Below are 15,000 nucleotides of genomic sequence, written 5' to 3'. Positions count from 1 at the left end.
GTGTCCCCAACCTTATAAACAATACAGTGACTGCAGGTGTCCCACCCTTATAAACAATACAGTGGCATAACGACCCAAACCAACACTCGGTTTCATATGCAAATTGCCATGACCGTTAACTAGAGTTACAGCGGCCATGTGTACTACTCACAGAGGATTGAGGAATAATTGCAATCACAGCATTGCAAGATGGTGACAGATGTATGTTGATGTTTACCATAAACCAACACATACTGATCAGTACTTAAGGTTTGACTCTCATCATCAACTGGAGCACAAACTAGGAGTCATCAGGACGCTGTACCACCAAGCTGACAACGTCCCCACCGACACAGCAGCCGGGGACAGGGAGAAATCCCACATTAAACAGGCCCTAGTTAAGTGTGGTTATCCTAACTGGGCGTTTGTCAAAGCCAGGAAGACGCCTAAACAGTGCACCAGCCCATCGAAGAGAGGAGAAGGACAACAGCTGTCTAAGTGTAAACCAGTGGTGGTTCCATATGTGGCGGGAGTGTCGGAACAGTTTAGACGCGTATTTTCCAAACACTTTGTCTCAGTTGCTTTCAGACCCCAAAACACACTGCACCAGAAGTTAGTCCACCCTAAGGATCAGGTCCCCCGGCACAAACGGAGCAATATAGTGTACGCTGTTAAGTGCCGGGAGGATTGCAGTAACTTGGACATTGGGGAAACCAAACAGACGCTGACCAAGAGAATGGCACAACACAGAAGCACTAAGGGCCCTGACACACCAGGCCGACGATCAGCCAATGTCTGTGAGCGTCTGTGACCCTAGTTTTTGTGGTGTGTCCCGCACCGTCAGCACTAGTCGGACCCCTGTCGGCAGCTTTTTGGCCGATTCAACATGTTGAATCAGCGGAGCCCGTCAGTCAGAGAGATCACTCTGATTGGCTGTTCAGCTTAGCGAATCAGTGCAGAACGTACATGCTCGTTGGCCGTCGACTGTAGTCTTTGCGGTGTGTTCAAGTGCTACTTTTTGGCCCAGACGGCAGGCAACGTGAGGCGACGCAACGGTCGGCCTTTGTCGCAGCTAGTCGGTTTGGCGTGTCTGGGCCCTAACACCTCAGTCCAGGACTCCACACCATCTACAGGCCAGGACTCCACAGTCTACACCATCTACAGGCCAGGACTCCACAGTCTACATCATCTACAGGCCAGTGGCCACTCTTGTGTGGATGTACACATCCTTGATAGGGAGGAACGCTGGTTTGAACGGGGAGTCAAAAAGGCCATCTATGTGGAGAGGGAACGATCGTCCCTGAGCCGAGGGGGGTTGGTTGGGGGGGTTGGGCTAAGAGTACATCTGTCACCATCTTACAATGCTGTCATTGCAACTATTCCCCAATCCTCTGTGAATAGTACACACGGCTGTTGAAACTCTAGTTAATGGTCACAGCGATTTGCATATGAAACTGGTCGTTGGTTTGGGTCATTGTGCCACTGTATTGTTTATAAGGATACCTGCAGTCAGCTGAGACTGAAGAGGTCACTTAGATGAAACATATCTGACAATAAACGTGTCTAGAGGAACTGATTCACCTATGACATTGAATGACTTGCTCCAAAAATGCCACTGGGGAAAACTCATCAAATTTGCCATTTTTGGTCCGCGGTGGTGTAGCGGTCTAAGCATCGGCTTTGTGTTGATGCAGTTGCCCACTGGGGACCGGGGTTTGTGCCCCGGTCTCGTCAGATCCGACTATGGTCGGACTCGATGAAGCAGCAATAATTGGCACCACTGTCTTTGGGAGGGGGCAGAGTCGGCTTGTGTTCGTCACATGAATGCGTCTCTGTGTGTGTCGGAAAAAGCAGTGGTTCGGCCTGGATTCGCCTTGCCATGAAAGTGGGGAGGCGTCTCCTTCCAGACTGCCGGCTGGAGAGATGCAGTTGGCGAACGCATGCAGTACGAGGGTGGGTGTTTGAATTAAAATAGGGATAGATTGGCCACTAAATTGGGAGAAAAAGGGAAAAATCAGAAATAAAATGTTTTTTTTTTAAAAATTGCCATTTTCATACCATCCAAAAATTACGTTACAGATAACTCTTTCTCAAAATGTAATGAAAAAGATCCGGAAGGACACAAGGCACTTTTATGCTGCTCTGTCTCCATCTGTTTATTCTTCTCTGTTTATCTTTCTTCCTCTATCTGTCTGTCTGTCGTTCCTTCTTCCCAGGTAATACAGAGAGGAAACACTGCAGGTTCCGTCCAGATCCTGCAATCCCAGCATGCTTCAGTGCCACAAACGGCGACTACTTTCGTAGTGGCTGGAGCAGAGGTCACATGGCTCCTGCTGGGGACAACAAGCAGTCTGAGGTTTCACACCCACACACAGAAAAGGAACCAAGTGTGCACACATCCAGAAAAAACATTTAGGCCCAAGACATAAATTACAAAACATAGAATGAAGACGTTAGGTCTGCACACTGGAATGCTCCCATTACTTAGTTTGTTTGGCCATGTTTCGATCTATCAGATCTTTCTCAAGCAAAACAACCACCCCCCACCCACACACACAACCAAAGAGTGACTCCCGTACTTGCATTACATTCACACAAACACCCATTTCCCTAGAGCAGGGGTCTCAAACTACTGGCCCGCGGGCCACATCCGGCCCGTGAAGCGGTTTTATGCAGCCCACATTATGTTTTAGAATTATTGAGAGAACCGGACCGCATATCCATTTTGCATACTACTTTTGTGTTGTTGTTTTGTTTTGTTTTGTTAACGTTTCTGTGTTTCTAGTACTAAGTACTCAATTAAGATTAGTTATGAGGCCAGTTGCAGATGACGTAGCCTAATGTCAGTTTTGCAACTCTCTCTCTGTCTTTGTGTGTCTCTCTCTCTCTCACGCACGCTGTAGCCAGGCAACGTGAGCGCATAAACCCAGTAGGCTAGCCCACTGAAATATCTCACGTGAGCTTGCTAACGTAAACTGTTGTCACTGCTTGCAGATGTTTTGTAAAAATGTCACTTTCAAAAGCCAAAAGAAAAGCTGAGCAGGAGCACCAACAGTTCCAAGAGAAGTGGACATGTGACCACTTCTTCACTGAATTTAATGCGTCTGCGATCTGTCTGAATAGCAAGGAAAAAGTTGCTGTCCTGAAGGATTTCAATCTGAAGCGACATTACACCACTAAACATGCAGAGGAGGAGGACCGGTTCAAAGGCGAGGAGAGGGAGAGAAAGAAAGGCAGCACACTTTCAAAAAAGTCTGTCCTGTCAGCAGAACTGTTTTCACAAAGTCAAACAAGACTGTGATGCAGCATTTACAGAGGGACAATTTCTGAGAGACTGCATGCTGCAGGTAGTGAATATCATTTGCCCGCAGAAGGCATCTTTGTTCGGAAACGTTTGTCTCAGCCCAAATACAATGGCAGAACGGATCAGTGAGTTGTCAGGTGACATTTACAGACAGTCGTGCACTAAAGCAAGCGATTTCACACATTGTTCTTTTGATGAAAGCATATGTAAATGACAATGCTCAGCTCGCTATAAGCTGTAAGGGGTATCAGTGACCATTTTGAGTTAACAGAAGAACTGCCTAAGTTTAGGGCAGTATGGTGGTGCAGTGGTTAGTGCTGTCGCTTCATGGCAAGAAGGTCCTGGGTTCGAACCCTGGGGTAATCCAACCTTGGGGGTCATCCCAGGTCATCCTCTGTGTGGAGTTTGCATGTTCTCCCCGTGTCTGTGTGGGTTTTCTCCAGGTGCTGTGGTTTCCTCCACCATCAAAAAGACGTGCATGTTAGGGTTAATACTCCTGTCTGTGCCCCTGACCGAGGCATGGCAAGACCAACCGGAATTGGTCCCCCGGTGGCTGCCCACTGCTCCTAGCTACACAGCTAGGATGGGTTAAATGTAGAGAGGAATTTCCCCACGGGGATCAACGAAGTATATCAAAATCAAAAGAAAAAAATATGCAATGCAGGGAACGGCTACAGCCAAATATATATTTCAGGTGCCCTGCAATGCAGTTGAGGGTGCTGGTCTACCCTGCAATAAATTGGCTGGAATCACCACTGATGGTGCCCCGTCAATGACGGGAAGGGAAAAAAAATGGGCTTGCAGCACTGATTCAGAGAAAGTTGGAGGAAGAGAATGAAAATACTGCAATGGCATTGCACTGCGTCATTCACCAGCAGGCGCTCTGCAGCAAATACTTGAAATTTGCCAGTGTTGTGACTGTTGTGGTGAAATACATTGATCACATCAGATCAGGAGGTTTACAACACTGTCAGTTCTGTGTGTTTCTGGAGGAAACCGATGCAACATATGGAGATGAGTTGTACTTCACAGAAGTGCGCTGGTTGAGCAGGGGCGGTGTCCTGAAAACGTTTTTTGAATTGAGGAAGGCGATCAGGGAATTGATGACAGAAGGCAGGCCTCATGTTCCTGTGCTTGATGATCCCAAATGGCTCATGGACTTAGCTTTCTTAGTTGATGTCACACAGGCACGTAACACTCCTAATTTAAAGCTGCAGGGGCTAGACTGACGTGTCACTGTAGCATCTGATAGTGTGAAAGCCTTCTCTGTGAAACTCAGATTATGGAAACCACAGCTCACAGAGAACAGGTTTGTCCACTTCCCAACATCCATCCATCCATTATCCGAATCGCTTTATCCTGCTCTCAGGGTCACGGGATGCTGGAGCCTGTCCTAGTAGTCATTGGGTAGCAGGCAGGGAGACACCCTGGACAGGCCGCCAGACCATCACACAGGGCCAACATACACACACATTCATACCTAGGGACAAATTAGTACGGCCGATTCACCTGACCTACATGTTTTTGGACTGTGGGAGGAAACCGGAGCACCGGGAGGAAACCCACGCAGACACGGGGAGAACATGCAAACTCCACACAGAGGACGACCTCCAAGGTTGGACTACCCTGGGGCTCGAACCCAGGACCTTCTTGTTGTGAGGCAACTGCGCTAACCACTGCGCCACCGTGCCGCCCCACTTCTCAACATGCCAGTCAGTTATTGATGATGGTGCCAGAGTCGATGCTGATGAGGAGGTGACTGCCGTTGACAATTTGCAGCAGGAGTTTGAGCTTCGCGTTTCTGATTTTAAGACTCACAGCACCACTTTCCAGTTATTTGCAGAGCCCTTCTCCTCTGACATGGACAGTGCTCCAAGTGCATTTCACATGGAGCTCACAGACCTGCAGTGCAACACTGAGCTCAAGGCGAAGTTCAGAGAGGCACAAGGAAAGCAGGAGATGCTTGGACAGTTTCTCAGAGAGCTTCCCAAAACATTCCCACAGTTGTCCAAACTGTTCAGGCAGGTCATGTGTCTTTTCAGCAGCACTTATCTGTGTGAGAAACTGTTCTCAACTATGAACTTTAATTAATCAAAGCATAGGTCCAGACTGGCCAATGAACATCTCCAGGGTGTCCACTGCCCAGTCCCTGAAAGCAAATGTGCCTCAGCTGTGTCAGCAGAAGAAGTGCCTGGTTTCTGGAAGAAGTAGGCTAAACATGTAGGCCTAGGCCAGGCTACGCTATGTACATAGTTACTTACTCATGTGAAACTCAGAGAAAATGTGAAATAATAATAAAACGATGTGAAGGTTATATAGTCGGAACAGTTTTGTCTTCATCCCTATTGCACTGCCCTCCTCCATAAGACCACCTGTCAAGTGGCCCCCGGGTCATTTGAGTTTGAGACCCCTGACCTAGAGTTTCTCACACACACACACACACACACACCATGCACAGGGAAATAATTTGATTTTAAAAGATAAGTTGGGGCGTTCTGGTGGCGTGGCGGTCTATTCCGTTGCCTACCAACATGAGGGTCGCCGGTTTGAATCCCTGTGTTACCTCTGGCTTGGTCGGGCATCCCTACAGACACAATTGGCTGTTTCTGCAGGTGGGAAGCCGGATGTAGGTATGTGTCCTGGTCGCTGCACTACTGCCTCCTCTGGTCAGTCGGGGTGCCTGTTCAGGAGGGAGGGGGGACTGGGGGGAGTAGCGTGATCCTCCCACGCGCTACGTCCCCCTGGTGAAACTCCTCACTGTCAGGTGACAAGAAGCAGCTGGTGACTCCACATATACTGGAGGAGGCATGTGGTAGTCTGCAGCCCTCCCCGGATCGGCAGAGGGGGTGGAGCAGAGACCGGGGTGGCTCGGAAGAGTGGGGTAATTGGTGGGGAGAAAAAAGGGAAATTTAAAAAAACAAAAAACTGAACTGACATGTTCAAACAATACATTAACAACCAAACATAAAAAACAACTTGGAAGCACCTGCAGCCACCTGCTAACCTGTTGTGTGTGTGTGTGTGTGTGTGTGTGTGTGTGTGTGTGTGTGTGTGTGTGTGCGCGCGCGCATGCTCTCTTCCAGCGGTTCATGGCTGACACCTTCCTCCTGTCCAACATTGTACCACAGAACTATGAGAACAACGCTGGTTTCTGGAACAGGTTCGCTCTCTCTCAGCTTTTCACTTCAGTTTTATTGCAACAGCAGTGACACAATTAACCAGTATCACTGACTTTATCACTAGTGGTTATGAAACAAATTAACTATTATCACTGACTTTATCACTAGTGGTTATGAAACAAATTAACTATTATCACTGACTTTATCACTAGTGGTTATGAAACAAATTAACTATTATCACTGACTTTATCACTAGTGGTTATGAAACAAATTAACTATTATCACTGACTTTATCACTAGTGGTTATGAAACAAATTAACCATTATCACTGACTTTATCACTAGTGGTTATGAAACAAATTAACCATTATCACTGACTTTATCACTAGTGGTTATGAAACAAATTAACTATTATCACTGACTTTATCACTAGTGGTTATGAAACAAATTAACTATTATCACTGACTTTATCACTAGTGGTTATGAAACAAATTAACCATTATCACTGACTTTATCACTAGTGGCTATGAAACAAATTAACTATTATCACTGACTTTATCACTAGTGGTTATGAAACAAATTAACTATTATCACTGACTTTATCACTAGTGGTTATGAAACAAATTAACCATTATCACTGACTTTATCACTGGTGGTTATGAAACAAATTAACCATTATCACTGACTTTATCACTAGTGGCTATGAAACAAATTAACCATCATCACTGACTTTATTACTAGTGGTTATGAAACAAATTAACCATTATCACTGACTTTATCACTAGTGGCTATGAAACAAATTAACCATTATCACTGACTTTATCACTGGTGGTTATGAAACAAATTAACCATTATCACTGACTTTATCACTAGTGGTTATGAAACAAATTAACCATTATCACTGACTTTATCACTAGTGGTTATGAAACAAATTGACCATTATCACTGACTTTATCACTAGTGGCTATGAAACAAATTAACCATCATCACTGACTTTATTACTAGTGGTTATGAAACAAATTAACCATTATCACTGACTTTATCACTAGTGGTTATGAAACAAATTGACCATTATCACTGACTTTATCACTAGTGGCTATGAAACAAATTAACCATCATCACTGACTTTATTACTAGTGGTTATGAAACAAATTAACCATTATCACTGACTTTATCACTGGTGGTTATGAAACAAATTAACCATTATCACTGACTTTATCACTAGTGGTTATGAAACAAATTGACCATTATCACTGACTTTATCACTAGTGGCTATGAAACAAATTGACCATCATCACTGACTTTATTACTAGTGGTTATGAAACAAATTAACCATCATCACTGACTTTATTACTAGTGGTTATGAAACAAATTAACCATTATCACTGACTTTATCACTAGTGGTTATGAAACAAATTGACCATTATCACTGACTTTATCACTAGTGGCTATGAAACAAATTAACCATCATCACTGACTTTATCACTAGTGGTTATGAAACAAATTAACCATCATCACTGACTTTATCACTAGTGGTTATGAAACAAATTAACCATCATCGCTGACTTTATTACTAGTGGTTATGAAACAAATTAACCATTATCACTGACTTTATTACTAGTGGTTATGAAAACACATCCAAATGATTACTAGAAGGTCCATTTCCTGGAGAAAAAAGTCTTCTAAGTTGGTGTCATGGATGTAGTTGCGGTGTTGTAAATTGGTTGAATGAGATGAGCCGTGTCCTCATCAATCCGGTGACAAACATCATCATGCCGTTCATTTCTGAGGGGAATTTTTCTTTAAACAATTTTGAATATTTTAACAAGTGTACAGAATTGTACTGTTATTAATGCAGATATAATAAATGAACATGTTAAAGTTTGAACACAGATAGTATTCAGCTAGCCCACTTGCTATTATTATTATCATTATTGTTGTTGTTATTATTATTATTGCTATTATTATTGTTGTTGTTGTTATTATTATCATCATCATTGTTATTGTTATCATTATTATTATTATTGTTATTATTATTCAAGATGTGTTGGCAAGGGAAATGACAAGCCTGGATGTCCAAGTTTGACTAAAAAGAATATTCAGCAGGTTATACATACATTAGAAATGCATTGTGTGTGTGTGTGTGTGTGTGTGTGCAGACTGGAGATGTACTGCAGGGACCTCACAAAGCGTTTCCAGGATGTCTGGGTGGTTTCTGGACCGCTGGTTCTTCCTCAAGAAGTTGATGGCAAGAGGAAGGTCTCCTACCAGGTAAGGGTGTGTGTGTGTGTGTGTGTGTACACATGCATGTGAATGTGTACTTTAAATTAAACAACTTTTTACTCTCCTCTCGAAGGTAATCGGTAATGATGGCGTGGCTGTTCCCACTCACCTCTTCAAGGTCATCTTAGTCCAAAACAACAACGTCTCAGATAAAGCTGAGCAATCACAATCTCCGCCCCTGGCCCTGGGGGCGTTCATCATCCCCAACCAGCCAATCAGCTTTGAACGATCTCTGACGGACTTCCAGGTCAGCCTGTTGGAACTAGAGAAGGCCGCTGGGCTCACCTTTTACCCCAGGCTGCCGAAAACCAGTGACCCGGCGTCTGAAACTGCCGGTGGGAACTCCAAAACCAGAACAGAGCAGGAGATCAAATCCAACAACAAAGAAGTGAATTTGAATACTGAGCAGAGTGCCGCAGATTCGATTCCCACAGAGTTTGGCCCTCCCACTGACCTGTGTAAGGTGGACGGATGTAAGCTGATGGGGTACAAAGAGTTTACACTCTACCTGACCGGCAGGTGTGTATATTTGTGTGTGTGTGTGTACTACTAGGGCTGTTGTGGTGATGGAATTTCCCCTGCAGTGATTGAGGTCCGGGCCACACCGCCTACCTGAGCAGTGCTGTGGAACCTCTTGCTTTTCATTTGGGTGCCCGTGTTAACAGATCAGAGCAGCCACACTGCCTGCGTGAGCCGCGGCGGTGCTGCAGTGGCGGTGCTGCAGCGGTGCATCATCTAGAGCTTCATCATCAAGCCTATTTTCTCTGCATGAGGTGTGCAGTTCTCAGCAAAACAAGACAGTGAAGGGCATCCAGGTAGTGTGGTGGTCTATTCTGTTGCCTACCGACATGGGGATCGACAGTTTGAATCCCCGTGTTACCTCCGGCTTGGTCGGGCGTCCCTACAGACACAATTGGCCGTGTCTACGGGTGGGAAGCTGGATGTGGGTATGTGTCCTGGTCGCTGCACTAGCGCCTCCTCTGGTCAGTCAGTGTGCCTGTTCGGGGGGGAGGGGGAACTGGGGGGAATAGTGTGATCCTCCCACGCGCTACGTACCCCTGGTGAAACTCCTCACTGTCAGGTGAAAAGAAGCGGCTGGTGACTCCACATGTGTCGGAGGAGGCATGTGGTAGTCTGCAGCCCTCCCCGGATCAGCAGAGGAAATGGAGCAGAGACCGGGACGGTTTGGAAGGATTGGATAATTGGCCAAGAACAATTCGGAGAAAAGGGGGAAAAATACCCAAAACAAAAACAGGTTTATCTTACACTATGTAAGTAGGACACACAGTAACGGCACGGTCACGTATGCGACATTAACATTGGCAAATTTTCGCCTCCCGTTCACTTCCATCACTTTCACTTTTCACCAAAGTTGAACTCCACACGAAGAAAAGATGGAAGTGACTGTGAGTCGAATATTTACCAATGTTAATTTCACTCACGTGTGCCCTAAAAACCAAACTATCCGTTGAAGAAGTTTTAAACGGTTTGTCTTTTCTGTGCTTGTACTTTCTCAGCCAGGTCGTCCATGAAAACATGCTTCATCTATATGCAGCTCCCTTGTTAGATAGATAAAGGTTGAATTGGGGGGGGGGAGCCCCCCCCCCCGGTGGCTCACCTGGTAGAGGGGTACCACATAAGGCTGAGTCCTTACCGCAGCGGCCTGGGTTCGAATCCGGCCCGTGCCCTTTGCTGCAGGTCATCCCCTCTTTCTCCTCTGCCCTTCCTGTCTCTCTACCATCACTATCTAATATAGGCAGAAGATGCCAAAAAAATCATCTTTAAAAAAGAAAAAGTTGAACTGGGAAAAAACACCGCTACCAGTACTATTACCAGTCATACTACAAATACTACTACTGATACCAGGGATTATTATTATTATTATTATTTCAAAGTGATTCAAAACGCAGCAGAAGCACATAAGACGAGACTGACCAGCTTCTGTCCAACAGATCAAGTGTTTTACTGTTTTACACCCCTGTCTTCTTCGACCACCTCGTCTGTACCATTTCTCTCTTTTCTTGTGTCCTGTTCGTCTCTCCCTCTCCTCCAACTGTCTTTATTAATCCTCCGTCTCTCTTCACCATTCTGATTTATTTCAGTCTCGTTGTTTCAATCTCTCTCTCTCTCTCTTTCTGTCTCTCTCTCTAGGAAAGTGGGCAGTGCTCGTTCCATAGAGAAGCTAGAGAAGTTCATGTCAGAGTTGAAGGATCAGGGTATCCAGCCAGATGACTACCTCACCAACCTCTACCAGCAGAAGAAGGAGGAGCTGGCCAATAAGGAGCCGCCAAAGGGCAAAACAGGGGTGTGATTAATGAGGTCACTTCCTGTCAGGAAGGGAAAGGGATGTCTTTTTTTCCCAGTGTGCTGAGGAACGTTGCAGGTGGAAAGTCAGCGATTGTAGTTTACCAAATTCCCGTTTCTCTGATCCAGGAAAAGTTGACAGATCTCATCTGCGGCGCTGTCCAGTTTCACACTGTGTTTTACAGTATTACCATTTCATTTAGCAGACGCTTTTATCCAAAGTGACGGTACATCTGAGCGTTCATACAACACATGCAAGGATCTAGTCAGGAGACGACAACACACGTGCCAAAAAACTAGGCTCACGTCTGGTAGGACATGGTGTCAACAGACAGTGTACAAAGACAATGCATAGGGTGCATAGGAGTGATTTTTTTTTTTTTTTGTACATTAAACCCACTGACTGAACCCAATGGTTGAGCTTCACAGGGAAGTGAAATCCCCCACGGCGCTCTCCTCTCATCTTACTTTGAAGGAAACAGGAAAACAAACCGTGCCCTTTATCCCCAGTTTTACCATGCAAGTTTGACAGTATATGTATAGTAGATGTAGGTGGGTGAATTGGCCATACTACATTGTCCCTAGGTGTGAATGTGTCAGCTCTGTGATGGCTTGGCGACCTGTCCAGGGTGTCTCCCTGCCTGTCGCCCAATGACTGCTGGGATAGGCTCCAGCATCCCATGACCATACATGGATAAGCAACTTGGATAATGGAGGGATTAATCCCATCAGGTATGGAGGTGGGTGGCACGGTGGTGCAGTGGGTAGCGCAGTCGCCTCACAGCAAGGAGGTCCTGGGTTCGAGCCCCAGGGTCATCCAACCTTGGGGGTCGTCCCGGGTCGTCCTCTGTGTGGAGTTTGCATGTTCTCCCCGTGTCTGCGTGGGTTTCCTGCCCTCCGGTTTCCTCCCACAGTCCAAAGACATGTAGGTCAGGTGACTCACCATACTAAGTTGTCCCTAGGTGTGTGTGTGTGTGTGTGGTGGTGGGGGGGCGCCTGTGATGGCCTGGCAGCCTGGCCAGGGTGTTTCCCCACCTGCAGCCCAATGACTGCTGGGATAGGCTCCAGCATCCCTGCGACCCTGAGAGCAGGATAAGCGGTTCAGATAATGGATGGATGGATTAATCCCATCAGGTGTGGAGGTGTTGGAGAAAGAGCTGGGACTTTAGCTTCCTCTTAAAGATGGAGAGGGACTCAGCGGATCGAATGGAGTTTGGTAACTCGTTCCACCAGCGGGGAACTACAGAAAGAAGAGTCTGGCTGGGGACTTGGGTTTTTCTACACGTCATCCAGAACAACAGGAAAGCAAAGGACCTTTGAAAATGATGTTTGTCACCTCTCAAACTGGATGTGAGAGAAGATCGTTTCACTTCACCAGCTAATCCCATCGCTATATGATGGCTGGTGAGCTCACATCGTTTGGCACTCCAGCAGACAAACTCACCAGCCACTTCTTACCACCCAGTTCCCACCCCAAACCGTGGGTGTTTATCTGTAACAACGACTTGTAAAGTGTTTTTTGTGGAATCTGCAAAATCCTTGAAGCATTTCCAAATGAAAGGCCACAAGCTGCGGTTTGAGGTTCAGGAGTGTAGAATGGGGTCGACTGGACTTGGATGATGCCACAAATTGAGAGATTTTACAGTCACAGTCCCGTCACTCACCAGCATGTGTAGATGTCCATATGCTGGTGTGTGTTACACGTGTCATAGACAAGCACAGTAGCTTACATAGTAACAGTTTTACATATAGGTACTTAGTGAACCAGGTGTCCAGGTGGCGTGGCGGTCTATTCCGTTGGCTACCAACACGGGGATCGGCGGTTCGAATCCCCGTGTTACCTTCGGCTTGGTCGGGCGTCCCTACAGACTCAATTGGCCATGTCTGCGGGTAGGAAGCCGGATGTGGGTATGTGTCCTGGTCGCTGCACTAGCGCCTCCTCTGGTCGGTCGGGGCGCCTGTTCAGGGGGGAGGGGGAACTGGGGGGGGGGTGGCGGGATCCTCCCATGTGCTACGTCCCCCTGGTGAAAAGGAGCGGCTGGTGACTCCACATGTATGGGAGGAGACATGTGGTAGTCTGCAGCCCTCCCCGGATCAGCAGAGGGGGTGGAGCAGAGACCGGGACGGCTCGGAAGAGTGGGGTAATTGGCCGGGAACAATTGGGGAGAAAAAGGAGGGGGGTTAAACAAAACAAAAGAACACAGTGAAGAAGAAGAAGAAGAAGCACTATTCAGTCTTAACGCTGTTGATGTGTAAGGTTTAGTTTGTGGTAGTTGCTCATAGAGACTGGTCGCTGGTCTCGCCTGCTGGTTTGTGTGAGTGAAAAATGTATGATTGTGTGTGTCTACTCTGTTTTTCCATTAGATGTGCAAGATACAAGAACGTTGATGTGACGCCTTGTAGTTAAAGTGCAGAGTTCCTGACTGAATACTGTTCCAAACCGATCCTCTCTTCTACACCCAGATGCTCTGCATAGATGGTGCAAGCGGGTGTGGACTAACTGTCGGTTACTGTTCCCTTTTTGTCTGCTAAACTGCATGAATACTGTGTGATGCCTTAGATCGGGGCTCTCTTCCTCTTGAAGGTTGTAGAGTCCGGATGCTACCAATAAAACCCTGCTGAAGACACACCTGCTGTGGTAGGACTGTGGTGGACTTTGGTAAGACTGTGGTAGGACTGCTTCCTCTATGTTCGGTACAATCTGTATGTAAAGCAGTTTGTTATATTAAAGTTAGACACGACGGGCGTAGGGTTGTCTCTTTCCTCCGAGTTAAGTAATAGAATTGAAGGTTTTGATTGATTGATCTTATATCCAGATACTTCACCAAAAGTTTTGATCAGTTTTGAAATGTTCACCAATGGATTTATCCAGGGTTTTGATAAATAGGATGACATCATCCGCATAAAGAGCGATACGATGTTCCCCCTCCCCTGTGGTCATACCTGAAATGCCAGGATGCTGCACCCTTACAGCTATTGCAAAAGGGTCGATAGCAAGAATAAATGAGGGGGTGGGGTTGGGGGGGGACAACGGGCAACCTTGGCGACACCCTCTACGAATATGAATTAGGTTGGATACCAAGTTGTTTGTCTTGGCATGAAGCAGTCCTACCCACTTACACAAGTTCTCCCCACATCCAACACGTCGACGGGCTTGGAAGAGATGCAGCCACTGCAGCCTGTCAGAGGCCTTCTCAGCAGCCGGGCCGAGGAGCCTAAAGCTGTATCTGCTGCCCCCTTTTGGTTATGTGAAATATTTAGCACACTTTTAACACTGTGGAGCCCCTGCCGACCTTGTACAAGTCCACTCTGATCGTTGGGGACTATCCCTGGGATGACGTCCTGAAGTCTGTTTGCTAAAATGTTACAGAATATTTCCCATCTGAATTTAATAAGCTTATTGGCCTCCTGTTTTCCCATTTCTCACTGGCTTTCTCTGGTTTTGGGAGCAATACCATTCAAGTGCCTCTCAGTGATGGGGGGGATTGCCATCTTGGAATGAGTCATAAAACATCTGGAATAAAGGAGATTGTAGTTTCTCTTGAAATGTCTTGCATATATGTAGGGGTGGGCCGCCTGGCCCTGCAGCTTTCTCAGATCTCCTACGAGCAGATTTCTCCCCTGTCGACTCGGCCCAGCACCCTCGCACGGTCTCTCCGGAGGAACGGGGATGTCAAGGCCATCCAGAAAGGCTTTTATAGACCCTGGATTCAATGAATATTCCCAACTATACAGTTTTTATACAAGAGTTTGAATATGATGTTCATATGATGTTCATGTTGAGCAGAAGAACATTTGTTGAACTGGTGGTCGGCCTGTTAGAGGTCTGGTCCATAATCCCAGTCAGATGTGTGTTAACACACTTAAAGATGAACACGTAAAGGAAACAATCACAACTTTAACTATTCTCTCTCTCTCTCCCTCTCTCTCTCTATATATATATATATATATTGTCTGTCTATGTCGATCACCCACAAGAAATGTCCTTTGTTGACTCGCTTTTCTGTGGGTG

The 15,000-nt window shown here is 46.2% G+C and overlaps 1 protein-coding gene across 1 annotated transcript in view; it reads left to right on the top strand.

Annotated features, from left to right (window-relative positions):
* LOC130129721 (nuclease EXOG, mitochondrial-like) overlaps window positions 1-14,861 on the top strand; it is a 16,277-nt gene extending 1,416 nt beyond the window's left edge. Inside the window, exons 3-7 of the mRNA XM_056299325.1 lie at window positions 2,196-2,335; window positions 6,367-6,443; window positions 8,561-8,672; window positions 8,758-9,203; window positions 10,836-14,861. Coding sequence (XP_056155300.1) covers window positions 2,196-2,335; window positions 6,367-6,443; window positions 8,561-8,672; window positions 8,758-9,203; window positions 10,836-10,995 — 935 coding nt within the window. The 3' untranslated portion in view covers window positions 10,996-14,861. The remainder of the gene's footprint in view (window positions 1-2,195; window positions 2,336-6,366; window positions 6,444-8,560; window positions 8,673-8,757; window positions 9,204-10,835) is intronic.
* Window positions 14,862-15,000: the final 139 nt, after the last annotated feature.

The sequence above is a fragment of the Lampris incognitus genome, chromosome 19 (genome assembly GCF_029633865.1).
Source record: "Lampris incognitus isolate fLamInc1 chromosome 19, fLamInc1.hap2, whole genome shotgun sequence".
Lineage (NCBI taxonomy): Eukaryota > Metazoa > Chordata > Actinopteri > Lampriformes > Lampridae > Lampris > Lampris incognitus.
This window is presented reverse-complemented; position numbering and strand designations above follow the sequence as displayed.